This window comes from Parasteatoda tepidariorum, chromosome 3, assembly GCF_043381705.1.
Source record: "Parasteatoda tepidariorum isolate YZ-2023 chromosome 3, CAS_Ptep_4.0, whole genome shotgun sequence".
In the NCBI taxonomy this organism is placed as follows: Eukaryota; Metazoa; Arthropoda; class Arachnida; order Araneae; family Theridiidae; genus Parasteatoda; species Parasteatoda tepidariorum.
The window spans coordinates 99,664,632-99,687,445 of NC_092206.1; the positions used below are offsets into that span (position 1 = coordinate 99,664,632).

Sequence of the window (22,814 nt, forward strand, 5' to 3'; positions counted from 1 at the left end):
ATCACAACCCACAAATGTTGAAATTAAATTCTGATTAAATGACACTTGTTGTCCAGCTCATTTGCATAAAAATTTTGTATATTTTTGTGTGAAAAATTTTAGTAGATTAGTTATATAAATATGTTTCATTTTTCTTTCTGTTTAGTTACTAAACAGATAAATTGCATTATCATGTTCTTTATATTTTTGTCAGTGTAAATGTTCTATTTGTTCTACATATAATTGAAAAAATATTATTTGTAGTAGGAAACAGCCAACCTAAAGTTTAAAAATTTAAAGTTTTCTAAATTTTTTTTATATTGGCTTACCAAAATTTTTTTGGGGGGAGGGGATGTAATACAAAAATAATAAATACTTTTGTATTAATAAAAGAATTAAAACTCTTTCGGTTTCATAAAATGTCTTTGTTAAAGAGTAAGCGTAGAGCTATTCTATTTTGGGAATTCAAGGAAACATACCATTGAATAATAATTAGATTTATATTTGAAAGGAGGAATTATTTTTAGAATCTTGTGCCTCTTTCACTTCCATATTAGGAAGCATTAAATGATTTTCCATAGTGCATAGAGTTACAAAGGCATGTACGACTGGGACCTAATTACACCAATCTCTGTACTATTTAATGCGGGAGCGAAGGTTTTCGCATGTCTCTTGCTGAATAACGTGTTCCAATAAACATCTGCCGGAACCATCCGGAGTCTTGTCCACTCCCCCTCCTTTGAGGAGGGCGGATGTGANTAAGGAAACAAAATATATATATATATATATATATATGCATGCTAACACCAATTTTCTTTTTTTTAAATCCCACTTTTATAAGTATCAGAAAATTTTGAATTGCTTTTTTTTTAAAGTTTTATTTTTATATATTTAGTCCCCTAATAGATAACAAGATAATAGATTTCATTATAAATTTTTCAGTTTGGAAATGCTAAAAGTTCCAACATTTTACGCACACTTTTTTTCTCTTCAGAATTTAATTTTTGTTTTGTTTCTAGCTGTATTTAGTTTAAAATTCTATAAATTATGCCTACCAATTTAAACAGCTTTACATTGTAAAATAATTTTATAGCACAGCAAACAGATAATAATACTAACAGCAAATAAAAATACAATTAAATATAAAATTCAAAAATAAGTAATTTTTTTAATAAACAAAACTTACAATTAATAAAAAAACTGCAAAGTTGATATATATAATATGACTTTTTTTTCTTTCAAGAAACCATTAGGGGTATACATTTCCTTGTATTCCCATTCACCAGTGTTTCTCAACTGTATTTACTAGAAGGACCTGTAAAATATTTCAGCGTTTTAATAGATAATTAAAGTATTGTAATTTGAGCTAATGGCATAATTTTTTTTTAGTTATACAAATTGAGGCATTTCTATAAACTTTGACCAGTTTGTTTCTCTTCACATACTTTCAGAAAGGAAAAATATTTTAAGCTTATGCCTATAAATAAAATATATATATTAATTTTATTAGAAACTATTAATCCACAAAACACTGTCCTACACTAAACAGGTTGAGAAACAATGTTAACAGTTAATCGTGTTAACAGAGCGTTTCTAATAGACTATATATTTTTATTCTCAGTTTTTTCTTGTACGGAGAAACAGATAACTAGTAACATAATGAATTGTGATTCTCAATGTTAAAGTTATATCTCCGAACTAAGAACGATTTTTTTTAAACTTCTGTTTTGATTATTTTAATTAACTTCTCTTTTTAGCAGCATTTTTTAAAGAGCGTTTCTAATAAACCTTATTCTTTTATGGTAACTTTTTTCTAAAGACATGGCAAGGTCAAAAAAGTTAAATTAAGATTTTTAGCATTAAATCTTTTGTTAAAAAATTAAGAAAGATTTTAATTATGACACGGCAATTAAGAAAGTTTCTATTAAACTTTAACTTTACTTTTTCTTCAAAATAGGGTAATTAGAAAATTAAGCTTCAAAATTTTCTTTAAAAGATTAAAACTGATTTTTATTTTTTATGTTTTACTTTTGTAAATAATCTTAGTTTTTTATAGGCGTTTTTTTATGACTGCGCTGCATTTTAAAAAGCATTTCTGATAGGCATTATTTTTTTCAATGTTTTAGGAATAATTTTTTTCTATAAAATAAAATATTATTCTTAGCATTAAAGTTTTGTTTTAAGAATTAAGATAATATTTTTTCTTTTTTCTTTTATTTTTAATTTTATAACTATAGTTAATTTTTTATTAGCTGTTAGTCAGTTTTTTTTAATCTTAAATAATTCTAATTATCTTAATATCTGATTCTAATTATCTTAATAACTAAACCTTTATTATCTTATACATTTCAATTAAAGTTTTTTCCCCTTTACCCCATATCAAACTCTTCTTTATGACAATGATAAAATTGAAGTTTGTTTTTATATATATATCTTTAGTATTCACACATTTGTTTTTAACATTTTAGTACTTTGAGTTTATTTGCTGCAAATGTGATATTTGCCCATCTTTTATTTGAATGTCCCTCGAAAGCATTAAAAATGTTGGATGACGGATTCCAAAAAGCAGCTGAGTCTATATGGATAAAAAGGAACATGACTTCAAAAGTAAGTACAGTGGGACCTATCACTTATAATCTGTTATTATGCCTTTTGTTGCTTATATTTTAAATTTAAGAACTGCTGTTTTCCCAGCGAAATGTTTCAAAAAGGACAAACTATTCAATCAAAAGAGAGAAATTTATGAAATATTTAATGTTAAAAAAAGGCACATAAAGATTGCAAAATAAATATTTTTGCCATACGATCACCAAATAGCAACCTTGTTTAGGATTGTTCATATCTCTCTCCCAGAAATAGCTAAGTCGTATCGTCGGATGCCTCATGATGAAGGCGGAGCTAAGTGCAAACTCCTGGTAAATAAACTATAGGGAAATACTCAGAATTATTTATTAGTTTTAGGGATTTTCGTAAAGGTCGTAAAATCTTGATGCTACGATCTTCAGTTTTGATCTTTTTTAAAATTAATGCATTAAGTTTAAAGTGCTCAGATTGTGTCTGTTTTGTTTTTCTTGGAGAAAAAGTTTTGAGAAACAACCTTAATATATATATATTGCCAGAGAGAACTGATTGATTATAAAAATCCCGCTGAGAACTGATTGATTATAAAAATTAAAATTTAGAAACAATGGATGAAAAAAAGTACAAGTAATCTGCCTCTTGTGAAAGTTACAGAATAAAGTTGCTGAAGATGTCGCTGTACTCTGTAGAGAGTTCTTGAAAAGAGTACAAATGGTGTTAGGCTGTAATCTAACCTGTGATATTCCAATACCAGAAACACATGTTACTTATACTTAATAGAATACATTATCGAGTTGGCAATTTTTGTAACTGAATTCCAAACATTTTGTATGAAATTTTTACAACTTTCTTAATAAACGTATGGTTTGTTTCATACCTCTGCTGGCTTTTGTTTCCAAGAATTTTAATTTTGAAATCAGACATTCCTCCACTGAACATTCTGTAACATACCTATTGTATTAAGGGATTGCATACAAAGATGCATTAAATAGTATTGCACAAAACATAGGTAAATATTGTTTTTCCTACTGTTCATGTACATTAAGATTTTTCAAAAGCACATCTTTTATCTCTATAGTTGGTAGTTAAAGTTATAATAATTTATTTTTGCTGTAACTATTTTTATATTACATCAATTTCAGTATCTATGAGATAAAAATTAATTTTGAAACTTTTTATTATTCAGGTGACCTTTAAAAATATTCATGCCAGACTAACTGCTCTGCCAAATTTGCCTGAAATTTACAGGCGTATATTTCCAAATTGTTCTGATGCTGGACAATTTATGTGTTTGTGCGGTAAGACTCTTTTCTTTTCGTGTTATTATAATTCATATTTTTTTCTTTTTGTATATTTACACACTTTTATATGCAGGGACTGTGATACGTACTACTGCACCAAGGCTTCTGGAATACAAGAAATTGTGGAAATGCACCAAATGTAAGCACTCATTTACAATAGAAGCTGAAGTAAATCAATATTATGTTTCTGAGAAACCAACAGCATGTCCTAATCCTGAATGGTGTAATAACAAGAGCTTCACTTTGTTGAGTAGAGGTAATCCAAAATCTTATCTTATTCAAGACTGATACACACTTGTAATTATTTTTTTAATATTATTTTTCAGAAATGTGAATCAAATAATGCGCTTTAATTTTATACTGCTAGGATCAACTTATAGACAAGTTTGTTACATTTAAACGGATAGGGCAAAATTAACTGTTGTTACTAGCTAAATTTAAGTTAAGATTTAAAATATTGTCTGCCAGTCACCACCTGTCATAACATCAATATCCAGAAAAGTTTTTTATTTCCTGCAAGTTTCCTAAAATTTTTCTTGAATTTAGAAATGAATCTCCATAGTTAATGCTTTGAAAAAATTAACACAAATTATATTTTTTTAATCCCTTAAAATTTTCAATTTTTGGAAAAGGGACCACTGTTAAAAATTCTACAACTACTACTTTCTACAATTACAACTAATACTACTTAGATTTTTTTAGGTCTTTAAAATTCTAACCTATGCAAAGAACTCTTCAGAAACTTTTAAACTTATTGAACCTTTCTCTAAATTATAAAAGCGATGCTTTCATGAAGCTTACTCTGCTAGAATGTATGAGTAACGCTACTTTTTGTTTGCAATCTTCCAATTCAAGAATCAATTTTCATACGTGTGTGTGAATTAAGAAAAAAAAACCGTTAAAAGTATTAACAAAAAAAGAATGTGCTGTAATTTTTAAATTTATAAATAATGTTCAAATTAATTCAATTATAGATTTTCAGTATTTAAATGTTCTTATTATACAGTCTCTTACTATGTAATTTTTGGTAAAAAATGTGGACATATTTTATAGAAATTGGACTCTTTTGACAAAAATAGTTTTTTCAAAATTTTGTATTGTTTTTTATTTTTTTTCTTACAAAATTTGAAATTATATTAAAAAAAATTGAAAACAGTATCATTAACCGAAATTCTAGATTGAACACCATACTTTTTTTAAAATGTCTTATACTTGATGTAGTTAATTAATGTCTCCTATTGTGTGGTTCATTATTTAGAAAGGATAAATAAAAAACATTTTTTACAATACATTTCAATTGTGTTTGGCAGTTTATAATATTTTTTTCATTTTTGAGGAAACACCAGGTAGCACCATATTTTTGTCAGCTTTCCTCTAACAAAAAATAAAATTTCATCCAAATTGGTTCGCGTCTTTTTGAGATGTTTGTAGCAAAAATTCACATTTTCTCTGAGAATAAGTAGCAGTGATAAATAAAGTGATGAAGTCCCATTCCATGTCTTGAATTAATCCTCCCCCCCTTCTCTTTCTTCCCCTTCTCAGTTGTACAGGAATGTACTAGGTACAATATTTTCTCTTTTCTTTATATTGTGAAATATATATTTCTTATTTCCGCTTTGTCTTAGAACTATGTTTAAATGTAGTTTTCAGTTCCATATAGTTTCCTAACTTAAATTTTTTTATTTTATTTGAAAATCAAGACAGAAACTAACGTACTTCTTTCTTCTATGACGCTCCGCATGGTGAAAGCATGCAAAGTGTTGCCTGAGGTAGAAAGCTCTGCTCTTTGCCACCTGTAACCCATTTCAATCGCCAATGTTGATTGAACTATGCAAGAAGTAGTATTAATATGTTAGTTATGGAAATATGTTTAATATTTGTTTGATTAAATAAATGTTGATAAATATTAGTTATTTCTATTTTTAGTGTAACTGTTACTGTATAACTTACTAATTTAAAAATTATGTTTCATTTTTGGTATTTATTGAACATTTCATGTTGATAATGAATGTATTTTAGATATTGATCCATTATGTTGTAAAGATTATCAAGAAATGAAAATACAAGAGCAAGCCTACAATTTAAGTATTGGATCCATTCCTCAATCAATGTGCATTATTCTAGAAGATGACCTGGTTGATAACTGTCAAGCAGGAAATGATGTTATAATAAGGTGCAAAGATTCATTCTCTTAGATTTCATGCATTGAATTTAGTTTTATATCTTTTTTATCTATTTTTTCCAAGTGGGTCTAGGCGCACGAATAATACTTTTGTTGTGTTTGACAGTTATTCACAACATAGAATCTCTCATATGAATGTTTACAATGTGTACTATTTCAATTTACGTTGCTATTCAATTAAGTTATAATTTTGTATTTTTTTATAAATTTATTTGAAGATAAATTGAAATGTATTAATTCTCCTCCACTTTTCTGTCACAAGAACAGCCAACCCGATTTTTTGTGTTTACGACTACTAATGTTCAACTCTGTAGCCTTGCAGTTTTGAACCCAATCCAGAAGACAATAGAACTCCTGTATCAAGTATTGGGAGAAATTTGATTTTGCGGAGGACTCTTTGATGGAACTAACCGGCATTTGCATTACATGGAGAGGAAAACTAAGAAAACCTCCCAGGGTTAGCCTGATGGTAATGGGACTCTAACCATGATCCGTCTGCCACTGAGGATATTTTACATCAGCACTGTGGTCAGTGCAAGCCGGAGGCTGAATTCGCTTCGACCAGCCATCGCCGGGATTCGAACTGGTTCACCTTATTGGAAGGTGAGCACTGTATCCCCTGAGCCATCATGGCTTGTATTAACCTATTTCTTATATCCGTCTTTGAACAGCCGACCCAGTTTTTGGGTTTACGACTACTAATGTTCACAACTCCGTAGCCTTGTAATTTTGAACCAATCGAGAAGAAAAGGAAACTCCTGGATCAATACCCCCCGAGGTATGATTTGTTATGGGAACATGGATGACTTTGTGACCTTTTATTTATTTATTATTTTTGTACGAGTCTGAACAATATCATTTTTCAAGTTTTATTTATGGTCACAAGTTCAGTGCTTGTAGGGAAATGAAATTTCTCTCAAATTTTACACATTATTATGATTAATATTTTGCATGTATATTTGCTTGCTACCTTTAATACAGACTTAAATATACCCCACATTTTTACGATTACATTTTTGCCTTATGTTAGCCCCCAACAGGGCTTTTTTTTTTGTATGGCCTTGTATAAAAAAAAGTGCATCCCGCGTACAGTAAGTTTTGATTTCAATAATCAATACTATATTGTCTCAACAACTAATGCAGTTTTTATTATTTTTGTTATTTTTTTCTTAAAAACTAGTAAAATTTTTAAAATCATTTGTTTGTGTTTGTCTCATAGTGGAGTTTTGATTCAAAGATGGAAACCATTAGTAAAAGGAAAATTTATTGACATTGAGTTGGTCTTGTTTGCTCATAACGTTGAAGTGAAAAATAAATTGATGCCAGATGTTGTTTCTGAAAATTTGGTAAGGTGAATTAAAGTTGCTGAAATATTTTATTTTTTAGCCATTTATTTGAACTTTTGCAATGTTTTCATTAGTTTAGTTAGTTTTAAATTAAAAACTTGTTTTGTTGATAATTGTAAATTTTTTAAAACAAAACAGAAATGAGAAAATAGTGGTACAAAACTTGTTTAGATTTTTGAAAAAGCATTGGATACTGCAAAAAACAGTGAAAAATATTTGCTTTAGAATTGCTAATCTAGTTTTTTTTTCTGACCTTTATTCTCCATCAATTATTTCTTGTAAATAGTCATTGGCTTAAAATATTCAAAGATGATCAATTATTTATATAAATATTTGGGAAAAGAGTTAATAAGTTTAAGATGTAATTTTTGTAATGCATTGTCTTGTGCCAAGATGTGTATTTACTTCCAATAATAAATATGATCTTTATAAATAAATATTAGGAACTGCAGAGTATTTTGTTTATAATAAAATGTATAAAAAAAGATAATTGTGGATAAAAATTTATGTTACATGGAATGCTATGACACTAACTTAAAATAATTTTCAATTAAATTGAAAATATATTAAGCTTTTTATTTTTTTTTCTATGCAAAGTTCCCTCAATTAAAGTATTAATTCTTTATAGGTGAATGAATTTGGCCTATTTTGGATGGAAAACAAATATGACCCACTGAAGGGGCGAGATTTCATTCTGTCCTCTATTTGTCCTCAAATATTTGGTTTGTACATTGTAAAGCTAGCTGTAGCTCTGATACTAGCAGGTGGAGTAGAGGTAATTGTTTATGTTTTTTTTTTTTCATTTCCTCTTGTATTTTTGATTTTAAAGATTACACCAGTGGTAAAGTTTATGACTCAATATTTCTGCTGTGATTTCTTTTTTTCTTTTCTTTCTTTTGTAGTGCAGGGAAACATGTGAAAGTTTTTATTTTATTTTATAGCTTTTCTTATATCCTGTTATTCTTATATATATTGCGTTATTCACATTGTCTACGTTATTCATAAATTTCTTATACATTACTAATAGAAAAAAAAATGATATACTAGCGTGCAAAAGTCTTTGGTCAAACTCAATATTATAGATGGTTGATTGGAAATGTAATAAATAATGTATAATTTTATTCCTAAACATTCTTAATATGCTTATCAACCAGTAAGCAAAGTTAGTGTTTTGAAAGTCACTTTAAATCAAATGCAATTTTCATATCAGCCGAGTATTTGTTTTTCATGAAGCGATTTTCTTACATCTAAAAATTGGATGAAAATACAATTGAAAGATAGAATTTTAGCAAATAAGCTTAAGTTTTGCATATTTGTTTTCGGCAATCGTGATTTTTATTTTAATTTAATATTGACATTTATTTTTGAAGAATTAGTTCTTACAAGACTCGAATTATATAAAAAACGAAATATTCAACTGAACTGAGTGCAAAGATTTAAATTTAATCCAAAGAAGATTACATTTTATGTTAAATTACAGGAGAAAATAATTCTGAAATCAAGTGTAATATATTTGTTGGCTTGACTAAATAAAATGTAAATCATCTCTACAAAAAAAAAAGCACATAGAAAGGCTTAAATGCCTTTCACGCGTTGACCAAAAACTTTTACACGCTAGTGTAAGTGTGATAATTTTTTTTAAAGCATGACTTTAACATTTTATTTATCAGACACCCTCAGTATCTTAAAAAATAAGATTAATTACCCGAATGAATTATTATTTGTTACAGAAATTTAGTACTAAATTTATTCCTTTAAAAAACAATCTAATAAAAATGCATATTTTGTTATTGATGTATGCTAGTTATTTATTATAAGTAGTTTCTTAAAACATCAGTACTGAAAAACATATAAACTATTAGAATTATTTAATTCAATATTTTAAAATTTATTTTGTCATGTATACTAACAAACATGTTTGTTACAAAAGTTCTTAGTTTTTTTCAAATGGCCAACTCGCAAAAAGTGTTTATTTTATTAATTCAGTGAAATTTAAATGCGTAACATAATAACGCAGACCGTTTTCTAAAAAGTTATGAACTGTAAAAGAGTTAAGAATATCATTCAATAATGAGAATACCATTCAATAATTCTAGACGAGTTTGACAAATTCAAAGGATCAACATACAAGATAGACAGTCGTTTAGTTTGCAAAAGTTTTGCTCTTTGTCATTATATAATATAAATTTGGTTCTTGATAATATAGGTGGTCAACTTGACAGGTTTCAATATAGGTTATAATATAGTTATTCACTTTATTCAATTATTCTTTATATAGCCATATTTTTTTAATCTGAGCTTCTTTAAGCCCATATGTGAGCATTGTAATCCTATTATACTCTTGTAGGAATTATGTTTTTGGATATAAATTACTAAGTTTGTTTTTATTTTCAAGTTTTGTTGGGGAAAATAGGTACTTTTCCATTTCACCGGCGCAAACGATAAAGCTGCCAACGAATTATGTTCACTGAATTATTTTTATTTTTTAAATTTTTATTTTTATTTTTTGGTGTTTTCTATTTTAAAAAAAAAAAACTAAAGAAATAAGGAAAATTACTGAATTTACTTGCACCAACAAATTAGAATAGTACCTAGTAATACTTTTGTAGAATGCAAACAATGGAATAAGTTTTTCTTTAAATCTTGCATAATTTAGGATTTTCATCTATGTTTTTTGAAATTTTGTATTGAGTTTAAAAACTTTATAAATTGTTTGACTTTTTCAAATGAAACAAAACATTTTCTAGCAGAATTTCTTAAAATAAATTAACCTAATGTGTTGAAATCTTGGTTTATTGGTTTTTTTTTTATTTCTGCAAAACATTGCTAAGATTTATTATAATATATGGTTGTGAATGTTAGATATAAACCAAATAAATCTATTAATCCTTGAATGCAAATTATTTTAATATGAAAACACTACTAATGTACCAAGTGTTATTTTAAAATGAATCATCTCTACTTGTTAGAATCTACTTGTTAGCCTTGATCAGGGCCTGAAGTTTCTCCAGATTTTGGTTTTCATTTGCTAAACTTTAAATAATTGATCATCATTAGCATAAAATAATTCCTTTTTTGTAACTAATTATTCTTTTTGAAGTAATAAATGACAATTTTTTTTCTGTGTTTCAGAAAAAAGATGAAAATTCAAGAATCAGGGGTGATTCTCATCTCTTGTTGGTCGGAGACCCAGGTTCATATTTTATTCTCTCTTCTACTTTGACAAGTTTTTGCTTGGGTTTGTAAATAACTTCTCTTTATTTAAAAAATGAATAGGTACAGGAAAGTCACAGTTCTTGAAATTTGCTTCTAAAGTGTCTATGAGGTCAGTGCTGACATCCGGTATTGGTACTACAAATGCTGGATTAACAGTTTCAGCTGTAAAAGTAAAATAAAACTTTTTTAAACTTATAAACTTGATTGTTATTTATTTTTACTTTATTAGAACAAGTTTATTATTACTTTATTACATTGTTTATTATTGTTATTATTACATTTATTATTATTACTATTTTTTGCCATTATTACAATACAATTATTGCTATTGAAGAAGTTTATTGTACGTACTTATTATGCATGTTGTAAGCAGCTTTTTCCAAAATCGATTAAAATATTTCTCTTAACCAAAAATTTTATGTTTTAAAAATGAATATATTGTTTGATTGTTAAGTATTAAGGTGTGTAATAATTGCAGGTAAGGGAAATGTATTTTGCATTTTTTCTTCAATGTCATAAATTCATGCAAAAATAGAATTAAATATTTCAAGCTTGCAAAACTTGCTCAATTTGAAGCCTAATTAAGTACAGCACATTTTCATAAGAAATGGATGTCATTGATCGAAAATGCATTTTCCATTTTTTCTGTAATTTTCTCAATATTTTAATTCAGTATATATAATTTATTGCATTCAAGATTAAATTTGCTTTAATAGGCTCAAACATTTGAAGAAAAAAAATTCTACCTTTTGTAAAAAATGCATCTCAAAAACATTTGCTAACACTATTTAATGCTGGTTACTTTTTAATTAGATACTTTATTTACAGGAAAGTGGAAAATGGCAATTAGAAGCTGGCGCTCTTGTACTTGCAGATGGAGGTATTTGTTGTATTGATGAATTCAGTTGCATTAAAGAAAATGATAAAACTTGTATACATGAAGCCATGGAGCAACAGACCATCAGTGTTGCCAAGGTATGATTAAAAGTAATCGAAACTGTGAGTAGCTAAAAAATAACCTAGGGCTTTTAAAAAGAGCTCTGTGTAATGATTATTTTCATAATGTTTCTTATACATATAGAGAAATAATGAAGATACCTTTTTAGTTATATATGTTATTATAGTTGTTTGTGATGAGAAAAGTGTAAACTAATTGTCTACTCAAATCTTTATTATTTTACGTTAGAACCTGATTTTTCTCAACATTATTCAGTAGAGAAATACTGTTTCGCTAGGAAATTTTAAATAAATATGGCCAAGTAATTTGAAAGACAAACTAAACTATTGTAAAAATTTTGAAATTTAAATTTTCAAAATTTCTTCAAATAATAGATCTTTATGATTTGGCTGGTGATATCGAAATCATATAAATTTGTTTTTAAACTTATGCTTGTAAAATTTACTAATTTCGTCAAATTTAAATACACTATTAGTGAAAATAATTTGACGTAAAACAATAGCAAAACAGAGTGACATAAATATGTATGAATATATCTGATCTTTTGCATTGTGTAGAGAAATCTTGATACTTTAAGAATAGAACATAGCATATGCATTTCCTGTTGTACATTTTTTAAAATATATGTGACATTTTAAAGTAATTTAAATGAATCTGTTTTAAATTTTTATTTCTATTGCTTTCTAAAAGATTTTATTTTGTTCCTGAAACTGTATTTTTTTTATTGATTATTATAAGTTAGTTATTATTGATTATTTTCTTAAGATAGATATGCTTGCCATTTGTTTTCGTCCACTTTTTCATCAAAAATTGTAACGTCATATAGATTGATAGCATCAAAATGTACCAAACCATGAACGATAATTGCCAAATTGCACTCTGTTTAGATTTGGGATCACTTTCTTTTATCTTTATGGGCTATTCATGATGTGTTGCTAGATCATAAAGTGTTCCGCTGCAGCATTAAACTCGCTCGTTTGCATACATTTTAATTTAATGGTAAATCTCTTGAAGTTACATTTTACAATTAAGATTAAGTGTATCAATATTGGTTTTATTTTATAACCATTGTTGAACAGCCGACTGAATTTTGTGTTTACGACGACAAATGTTCAGCTCCATAGCCTTGTAATTTTGAACCTAATCCAGAAGAGAAAGGAACTCCAGGATCAAGTATTGGGAGAAATTTGCCTTCGAGGAGGACTTTTTGATTGAACTAATCCGCATTTGTGTTGCATGGAGAGGAAAACCACGAAACTCCGCCACAGTTAGCTTGACGGCAAGGGGACTCGAACCCATGATCCATCTACCACTGAGGATATTTTAAATCAAAACTGGTCAGTGCGAGCCGCGTGTGAAATTTGGATCAACCAGCCATCTCTAGGATTCGAACCTGGTTCACTTCAATGAAAGGTGAACAATCCCTGAGCCTCCACGGCTCCATCAATATTGGTTGGCATATTTCTCTGCATATGCTCTTATGAGCATAAATGGTCTAGTCATGCTTGCTGAATTATGATTCTGTTTACGCGTATCAACTTATCAGAGTGCTTGTGAGTTAGTTTGTTGTACATTTAGGTTTGATTATTTTTAACTATTCATATAGACGGTCAGAGACAGGCTAAGGAGCTAAATCGCGACTGTAGTGTACGTCAAAAAGAGCTTTTAAAGCTTAATAGAAATGTTTTAAGGAAGATCATTGGTCTTCTTACTGGACACTGCATCCTCAGAAGACACCTATACATAATAGGAATAGAATACGATTCTCTTTGTTGGGATTGTCATCTTGAAGAAGAGACATCACGACACATACTCTGTGATTGTGAGGTCTATTCGGCTCAAAGATTTGAGCATTTAGAGCAACATTGTGTCAACGCCTGGGAACTGCAAGACGTTCCTGAATTCGGGTTCGGGTACAATAGACCTCTGGTCAAAGTGCCTTGCTCGTCAGAGCTGCCAAATCTTTAAATCTAATCTAACTGTTCATATAAATTCTTACATGTGCACTCCGGAACAAGAGATGAACATGCATCTCCTCTAGTCAGCATTTGTGCTATATATTTCAATGTTTTCTCTTCTTACAGTGAATGGCACCTTTTGGTTATAACTTTCAAAAGAGAGGGATTGTTTTAAGGTAAAGTATGTCACACAGCTTAAAGAAGTTTGTTCTTTTATTTTAAACAGATCATGATAGTAGAATTTTAAATTCTGACTGTGTTAATGGAAAGTGAAGTCTTTATATAAGCATCAAACGAGCATGTTATAATTCTGGGAGGGGACAAATATATTTAACATTTAGACTGAAAGTTTTGTGATAAATCCTCTTATACTACGAATTTGGGTTGTTCATTTTTTCTCTGTATTTCCTCATTCTTTAAAAAATTTATTTTCCTATCAGAAAAATTTATTATTTTCTGAATATCTAACATTTTAAATGAACTAAAAGTTGTATTGTTTTTGTGTTCCCCCCCCCCTGCCAAATTAGTCTTTTGCGGCCCTTCCTTATTTCAACACCGATTCAGTTTATGCATTATACATATTTTCTCATTTTGATTTATATTTCATTTGTATTTAGGCTGGACTTGTATGCAGGTTGAGTACAAGATGTTCTATTCTTGCTGCAACTAATCCAAAAGGAAAATATGATAACCAGCTTGTAAGTTTAGCTTTGTTTAATAGTTATTCTGAAAACAGCATGTACACTCAGCAATTATTTATTAACTTTAGATTTATTTATATTTTTTAATAACTTGTCTTAACAATTAATCAAGTGTCACAATGTATTCATGAATTAATGTTTTCAAGGTAGTCATTAACGTATTTCAGTTGTTAAACAACCAATAAATTTATAAGTGTAGAAGTTAAGTATTCTTCCACAAAAAAATGTCCATATAATAAAACATAATTGCATTATCAGAAAATATTTTATCTTGCGTAACATTGTCTATATTTTACAGAGTTATAATTATTTATTGAAATTGTCAAAATTTTATGCAACTAATATTTTTTTATTTCAAATAGGAGATATTATTAGAAAAAATTAATATTTTTTCATAATCCTTAGAGTTTGTCTGAAAATACTGCTTTAGGGAGTCCCCTTCTTAGTCGATTTGACATAATTCTAGTTCTTCTGGATACCTATGATGAGAAATGGGATGATATGGTGGCTTCATACATCTTAGAGGGATCAAATGTGTTAGGTATATTTTTCTTACTCTATTATTTATAAACATTTTACTTGATTGTCATATTAAATCAAACCATAAATTGATTGATTTGTTTTTACAAATCTAGATCAAAAGAAGAGTAGTTCAGTGTGGCCAATATCAAAGATAAGGAATTATTTCAGTTTGATTCGCTATATCAAACCAAAAGTGACACCAGCTTGTGAAAAGTAAGCACGATTATAAATTATTTACTAGCTTGTTGATTTGTGAAATAATATTACATTGCTAATTATAATATCTCTGGAAAACCTTATGCAGTACCTATTACACAAGGCTTCTTCTTTTTTAATATTTCAATGCCGTAGAGTCTCGATAATTCGAGGTGGACGGGACCGAGCATTCCTCTAACTTTAGAAAACTCGAATTATTGAAAACATAAAATTTTATAAATATTAAAATAAATAGAAACATAGCAATTTTTAAATTTCGGTATTTAATTCGGTATATTTAAAGAAATTTTTTTTTACATTAGAGGATCATGGTATATTTTCAGCATTGTACCAAGTTACATTGTTCATCAACTGTATCAGGTTAATTTTACTTTAAAATAATTGCCTAATGTAGTTTAAATACAATGCTCCTTTTTCGTGCAGCAATATCGTGCCATCGTCAAAGTGTCATATTGTCGGCTGGATTTGCCTCTGGCTGTTGCTCCATGCAGATTCTAGAGCAGCAAGGCTCTTGTTGTAACTCATTTGTTGCGTGGAATCTGCCAGATTTTCCTCTACACTGTCCTCTTGTATTGCCGGAGCCTCGAACGTTTCTATAATGGCCGCATCTACAAATTCTAATTGTTCATCACTATTTAGCCATGTGTTTACTACTGTATTGTTTGTGTTTTTGCAACCTGGAAATTTTTTATCGGGCTACATGGAAGCAAATCGTCTTCATCAATGACGTGATTGCTAACTGTAATGTAATTTCGTGTTGCAACATTCAGTCGTTCTATGTGTTGTGTATACGTTGGCCATTATTTGGGAGCAAGGCTGATTTTTTTCATGTGCTTGGATTTATGGGAAACTCGAATTATCAAGACTTTTCTGTATACCATTCATAAGAAAATATTTTAGTAGGATATTTTTGTCCACTTCCAGGCATGACTTTTATTCTTTAACTAATTTCACTATACTCAATGAACTGTTAACTTTTACAGTATTTAATTAAAGTTGCTTACTTTGACAAACGCTTTAAAGGCATAACTGTTTATGGTGTGGTACAGCTCACACTTCTGTGAGTTTGATCCAGGTGACCTTTTAATGAGTTGATGTGTATATGCTGCAAGGTAAACTCTATTAATTTATTTTGGCTGAAAATCTTCTCATTGTATAAGTTTTGTGAGAATAGTTCCAGCTAAAATGCTGTCTAAACAAAGTCAGCATTATGCATATCATAGCTGTTAAAAGTTAGAGCTCTGAATGAAAGGGCTTTCTGCTTGTCTATGGTTTGGAGAGGTGTACTTATTTAGATTGGGTCTTTTTACAAGTTGAGGATCAAACTTACCCCTCTTTCAACTTGCAGTGTGAACCATTCTCCATTTAACTGTCTTATTTCATTTTAAGATACAAATCATCCATGCCAACTATGCATATTTATCATTGGAAGTATGTCATAAATCATATTATGATGTATTCTTAAAGCGCTAAATATAGCTAAATCTGGTTACAGTGCTGATTTCTATGCTCATATGCTAAAAATAAATTAGATTAAATTCAATTAAAATTTAAGTTAACTTATGTTTAGTTATGCAAACTGTATATCTTTTGATTTTTTTAGAGTCTTACAGACATATTATACACGACAAAGAAGTTTGGCAGAAAGAAATTATGCTAGGACAACTCCTAGATTATTACAAAGTCTTATAAGGCTAGCTGAAGGTATAGCTTTATTTAATTAAAACCTAAAAAAATTTATTTCAACATTTTATCGTTATTTAAGAAGATTGAATATTTTTGTGTTTATGGAATTTTTGATTTTAAGCTTTAATTATTGTAAATTATTTGTATAGTAGTTAAAATTCTAAAAAAAGAGACATTTCTTTCACTATCATTATTTTTTTTAATTACTACTCTTTCCTTCTTCCAACTGTGTATTATTCTATTTTTGTATTTTATTAATATTATGCTGCACTTCCTTTTTGCCCTTTTTTTAAATCAATTAATCTTTTTTTTCTCCAAGGAACTGGAGTTCTTATTGCATTTTAATGTAGTTTAGTCAGATTATAATAAGCATTTAACAAAGATTTCAAATATTAATACTTCTTACATTTATTCCTAGTTATACTAATTAAAATATTTTAATTTTTATGAAAGTAAATATATTATGATGATGTGAGTTATATTATTTAAAAATATATTGGGTGAGTACAGTGACTCTGATTTAGTAGAGAGGGCTTCAAACTCTTTAAACCATATTTAAAGCTTTTGATAAGCTCAATTTGTTTAAACAAAAAACAGAAAGAATTTTGGCATTGTGGAGTAACTACAATACAGATTCTTCAAAAGGATTTCTGCAAATAGAATCTTTACTATTTTGAAAGGTTAAGAGATTCAGCTCCTTTTCCAGATTTCACTGGTTTTGTAGATTTCACTGGTTCAGAAAACTAGTGAGCAATATGTAAACTTTGCAGTTATATATTTCAATAACTTAAATAGCCTTAATATTTTTTGTGGCTTAACATTTCAGGTCATGCAAGGTTGATGTTTCGTTATGAAGTTCTAGTAGTTGATGCAATTGTTGCAATTCTATTGGTTGAATCGTCAATGTCTGAATCTTCTATATTATCTGGATTAAGCTCTCTTCACACTTCTTTTCCTGATGATCCGAATTTGGAATATGCAAAAAATGGTAAGTGAATCTTCATTAAAATAAAAATTACAAATAAGACGATATAGAAATTAAGAGTGGGGGGAATTTCTAATTTCTTTAATATGTATATATATATTTTTTCCGTGGTAAAATATGTTTCATTCACACAAGGAATTTAAATGTTGGGATGTAAAATATCTTATTACATCTCAAGTTTTTGATCATAAAAATATATAGCTTCATATTTTCCTGAAGGAAAATGCAAATAGCGACAATCAGATCTTGAGAAGGTAAAATTTTGTCATAATTGTTTTGTAGGTAAACTACTTGTAAACTTTTCATGTGTTAATTAACACTAATCTATTGTCAAACAAATATTGCCACTTATTTTTCTTCGTGAGCTGTTTCTTTTATATTAGAAGTAGTGTTTGTCAAATTGAGCTCAATTGGGTGTGATTTTTTCTAAAAACCCATGATTTTTTAAAAACATTTTTTTGTTAATGATATACACAAAAGTATACACCTATACACACACAAAAGAGAAAGAATTGTATTTGTGAAAAAACAATTTTTCAGAAGTTACATTGTTTAAAGAACTATATATACATGCACTTAAGTTTTAAAAGTGGCTATGTATATTTTTTGCAAATAAAGCATTTGTAGGGTTTTGTTTGGATAGAAACTCAATTTTTTTTCTTAAAATACCAAAGTATTTGTTTTTCTTAGGAAAAAAAACAGAGTTTTTTGTGGTGGGTTTCAGCAGAAAAAAAAACCCATACAGGTTGTGTTTTTCTTCTTCAGTAAACCCTGTTTTTTTTTGTTGCCAACTTTAATAAGAAGTCAATGTTGTTTATTTATTATTTTTGAATTACATTTGTCTCAGACGTAAGCAATGTCTTAGGATTGGTTTACGAAGTACAGAATTATCTAAGCACTTGCATAGTTTCTGTTAAGTTACTCAAATCCAAGTTTACTGTTAAGTTAAATGCCTAAATAGCCAGCGAATGTGTGGTGGATATATATCAAGTGCGCTGCTGCTAGAAATAAAATTAAAAAAATGCCCAAATAAAATTTTTTAATCTTGAACTGCGGTCTCGCTAACAAAGTAAGACTTTTTTTGGGATTATCTTATGTGTTACACTTATAGATAATACTTTCATGATAAAAGTTTGATGCTTGAAAATATGACTTTGTTCAAATGCTTGAATCAGGTAGCCTACTGTAATTTTAGTTTATCTTAAAATTAAAATATTGACGTAACATTAAATGTATGGGCAGTGTATATTGACACATTTTTGAAAATTAATGTGATTTTAACACACTTGTAGTTGGGAAAAATTAGACATTTTTCTGCATTTTGACACGAGTTTGGGAAAAAGAGTTTTTTTCAATGTTGCCTACTTGCTTCATTTTACTGTGACATTGTGGGTGTTGTTGTTCTAACTAGGTCTACAAGTATACATATTTTAATTAGTTTTTCGCATTATAATTGATCGATTTTTTAAAAAAAGTGTTTGTTATTTAGATCTCATTTAAAGATAAGTTTATTACAGGATTATAACTTGATCTTAAGTTTATATTGCATTATAATTTCACTTTTTGTTTATTTATAAAGTTATTGGTTAGTGGAATAAGTCATCTTCAGTTATTAACCTCGAAAAACAGAATATTTTAACATTAAAATTTCTTTGATTATCTGATACACAGTAAATATGTCTAAATCAAACAACTAGGTCACTTATCGAAATATATTAGAAGTGATTAATTTTGTTTTGTAAAGCAGTCGAGTCAAAAATGCTTAATCACCTCAACATTTTGTATCTGTTTTCTAAAAAAATTGTTCATTCTCAGGTGTAGTAAAACAATAAGTTCTTTTCCACCTTCACTTAGGAATGCCTTAGGTATGTAAGAGAAGAATTCTCTCTTTGAACAATAATAAGGAGCATTTGTTTGTCTAAAGTAGTAAATAGAGATTTTCTTTCACTTTAATAGCTTACATGAACAAGTTTGTATTAACATGCAAAATTGAGAAAATACTATACATTATTTAGATTTCCTGCTTGTGGATTGAGCCATTATTTGAGAACCAATGCATTCACATTAAACGGTTGGCAATGTAATATGAGACAAATTTACAGTGTTGTTCTTTATTTCAGCCAAAACTATTTTGGAGCTGTTAAAACTTGAAAATCTATTGAAAGAGTCCAAAAACTACAGAGATGGCATAAATCTTCAACAACTTTTATTAGATATAAATGGAACTTCTAGTTCCCAGAGCACTTCAGCAGTTTCATCTTCATATCATGCTGCTTCTCACTCTTCTGCTAATGGGCAAAGTGCTTATGAGAACAAAGAACAACAGTATTGTTTTAGTCCTCAAAATAACACTCATCCAAATGCTGCAGATGACGAATGCCCAAAAATTATTCAGGAACTTATTGCATCTTTTAATGAGGAGACACCAAAAAATTCTGATACAGAAATACTAAGACATGGTCTGGTTAACATAGGTCTGGAAGATTACAAAAATGATGAAGTGTCCACATTAGCTGATTTAAATAACATTTTTCATGAAAATTTTATAGCATCGGATGCTACCTCTGAAAGTTTTGGGAAAATATTTACGAAGAAAACTTCTCCCCAATCTACTTCAAATACTTTGCAAAAGCAATGTGCAGAGAATTCTGGCTACCAACAAAATCCGAAAGCTACAGAAGCACCTATAGCTTCTTCTGGGAGATCTTTTCCTTCTTTTGGAAGATCTCCCCCAAAGAAAAAAATGCTGTTGCATGAGGTGTCTGAATTGAAAACTGCCAAATTTAACGAGATCAGGAACCAAAATGAAAACAAAACCTCTTTGGACAGCAGTTTAATAATTAGTGCAATAAACAATAGTCATCAATCAAACAATAGCAGGCCATCAACTAGCTTGTTACAGCAAAAACTATCAAATAATAACTGGCCATCAACTAGCTTGTTACAGCAAAATCTACCACCAGAAACAGCTCAAATCAAATGTAAGATTATTGAAGGAGCATGTATTCAGTCTGTTGAAAGACACGAGCATGAAATGTCACCGAATGACTCTGCTAAAAGCGAATATTTTGAGCCAGTCGATAACGTTCGTCCACATTTTTTTAAAAGAAAACATTCAATGACTGCAACAAATAGTTCCCTATCAAGACAGCATCACGAACCTCCAAACGAAGAAAATCAGGTAAATAAGAGTGCAGAGGCTGAAGGCAGAGATTTTGAGCACAAGTCAGAAATATCTAAAGGTGCGAACCTTAAACACCAAGAAACATTTTCCAAAAAAGAAACTAGCACGACTTTAGTTTCGAAAGGTTTTGATTTTAATTCAAATACCTCAAAATTAACCTTGCGGAAAGCTATACCACTAAATTATTCAACAGCTTTGAAATCTTTGCCAATAGATAATAATTCAGTTAGTGAAAAACATAACTCTTCTGTCAATGATGATTTTCTGTCAAGTGTAAAAAATAAATTAGCAAAATATGCTATACAAAAAGATAAAAGCAAAGATACTGATAAAATATGCCAACCAGGCCCTTCCAATATTGTTAAGGCTGAACCGCATGCACAGGATGCTGTAAAGAACAATGATTCACCACAAATACCTCATACTTCGAGAGCCAGAATTTTACAAAAACCATGGGTCAAAAACATAAAAGAGACACTTGTAGAAACTACAATCAATACAGCTAGTAAGGAACGACAATTAATTGACTGTAGTAATAGACTGATCCAACCTTCACAGTTTTCTCAAGCAACTTTTAAAAGAGTTTTTACAGATGCAGTTGACATACCAGACAACAATATATTTGATGATTTGGACATTGAGGAATTGTTTGATATTGCATAATTATTTATTGTTGTGTCAATTTATTTATTAATTTTCTTAGTTAAAACATTTTTACAATTTATTTGTTATAAGCTTTTTGATTCCTAGAATACTTACCGTTTTTTGACGGTAGACCATTCACATTTTGTAATTACAGTAAATCTTTCTTATTTGTCATTTTCAGTCGCTGTGATGCATTTTTAAGTTAATTCAATGCGAAATATAAATTCACTTCTTCATTTTGTAATTTCTTCTTACATTAGCTCATAGGTAAATAACTGGATATCATTAGAAAAATTATTGTAAATTCAAATGAATTAGCTATAATACGGTAGGTGTTATTCTAGAATTTATTTCTTTTTATGATCATTAGTATTTTCAAAAAGGTAATTTATTCTTGAAAAGTATATTTTTGACAAATATATTTATTGAATTTTTTAATCCCACTAAAGAATTTTCCAGTGTTGCTAAAATCGGTTTTTAGTTGCTTAATCTAAAGGTAAAAATAAATTTAAAAAAAAAAAAAAATAGAAACAGACAGTATTAAATTATACTATACAGTATTAAATTACTTATGCAAAATCATAGACCATAGAATACTGTTTAAAGTATCGAGAAAAAGTTCTTAATGGATACCATGCGCTGTTTTTCTTTATCTCATAAGGCTAAGCTTAATTTTTTTTACTTTCTGAAGGATATTATGCTGTCAAATGATACTGTTATCGTTTAAAACAGCTTAGGCAGGTAGATATATATCAATGGATAAAATGGTCACATTAAAAATCTAAAATAATGCATTTCTGCAATTAGTATGATTATTATTATTCATATTTAAAATAGCACAGTGCAAGTAGTGTTTATTATCAAATATTAATACTTTTTTTCTTTACAATTTAACATGTTTTAAAAGGAAAATGTCTAAAAAAAAACCCTTTATAAGTATACTTTAAATATATATTGCTTTAGAAAGCATTCTAATTATAGAAAAAGAACTTCTAACATTCTAATAATTCTCTTTTGCTATCATTTTCTGATATGGAAAATCAAGGTAAATAATTTAAACTTAAATTACTGAAAGTGCTTCTTCAGAATACTTTCCTATTTTGTTATATTAAAATCTGTATATAATTTCGTTTATAAATTGTTATAATTTGGATTCTACGTAAACATTAGATTTTAAGATATACAAAAATAAATAAAAATTAAAGTATAAAATGGATTTTTATTTTTTGTTCTAAGTATTATACTTTAATGTAATTATTGTTTATTACATATTTATAATATGAATATATTATGAATAATTATTCATATATTTATGTATTAATGTTTTAAATATACTTGAAAAAAAAACTACATGC

At 28.5% G+C, this 22,814-nt stretch overlaps 1 protein-coding gene across 1 annotated transcript; it reads left to right on the forward strand.

The window, feature by feature from the left end:
* Positions 1-2,447: 2,447 nt before the first annotated feature.
* On the forward strand, positions 2,448-21,984 carry LOC107454765 (uncharacterized; the record flags this gene model as incomplete). Its single annotated transcript, XM_043040564.2, is given in 15 exon segments — positions 2,448-2,586; positions 3,746-3,857; positions 3,934-4,116; positions 5,880-6,033; positions 7,262-7,388; positions 8,017-8,163; positions 10,521-10,581; positions 10,665-10,774; positions 11,433-11,579; positions 14,138-14,218; positions 14,627-14,762; positions 14,857-14,956; positions 16,563-16,663; positions 17,472-17,633; positions 19,751-21,984. Coding segments are annotated over 15 exon segments (3,487 nt in total), but the record flags the coding sequence as incomplete, so codon positions are not given.
* Positions 21,985-22,814: the final 830 nt, after the last annotated feature.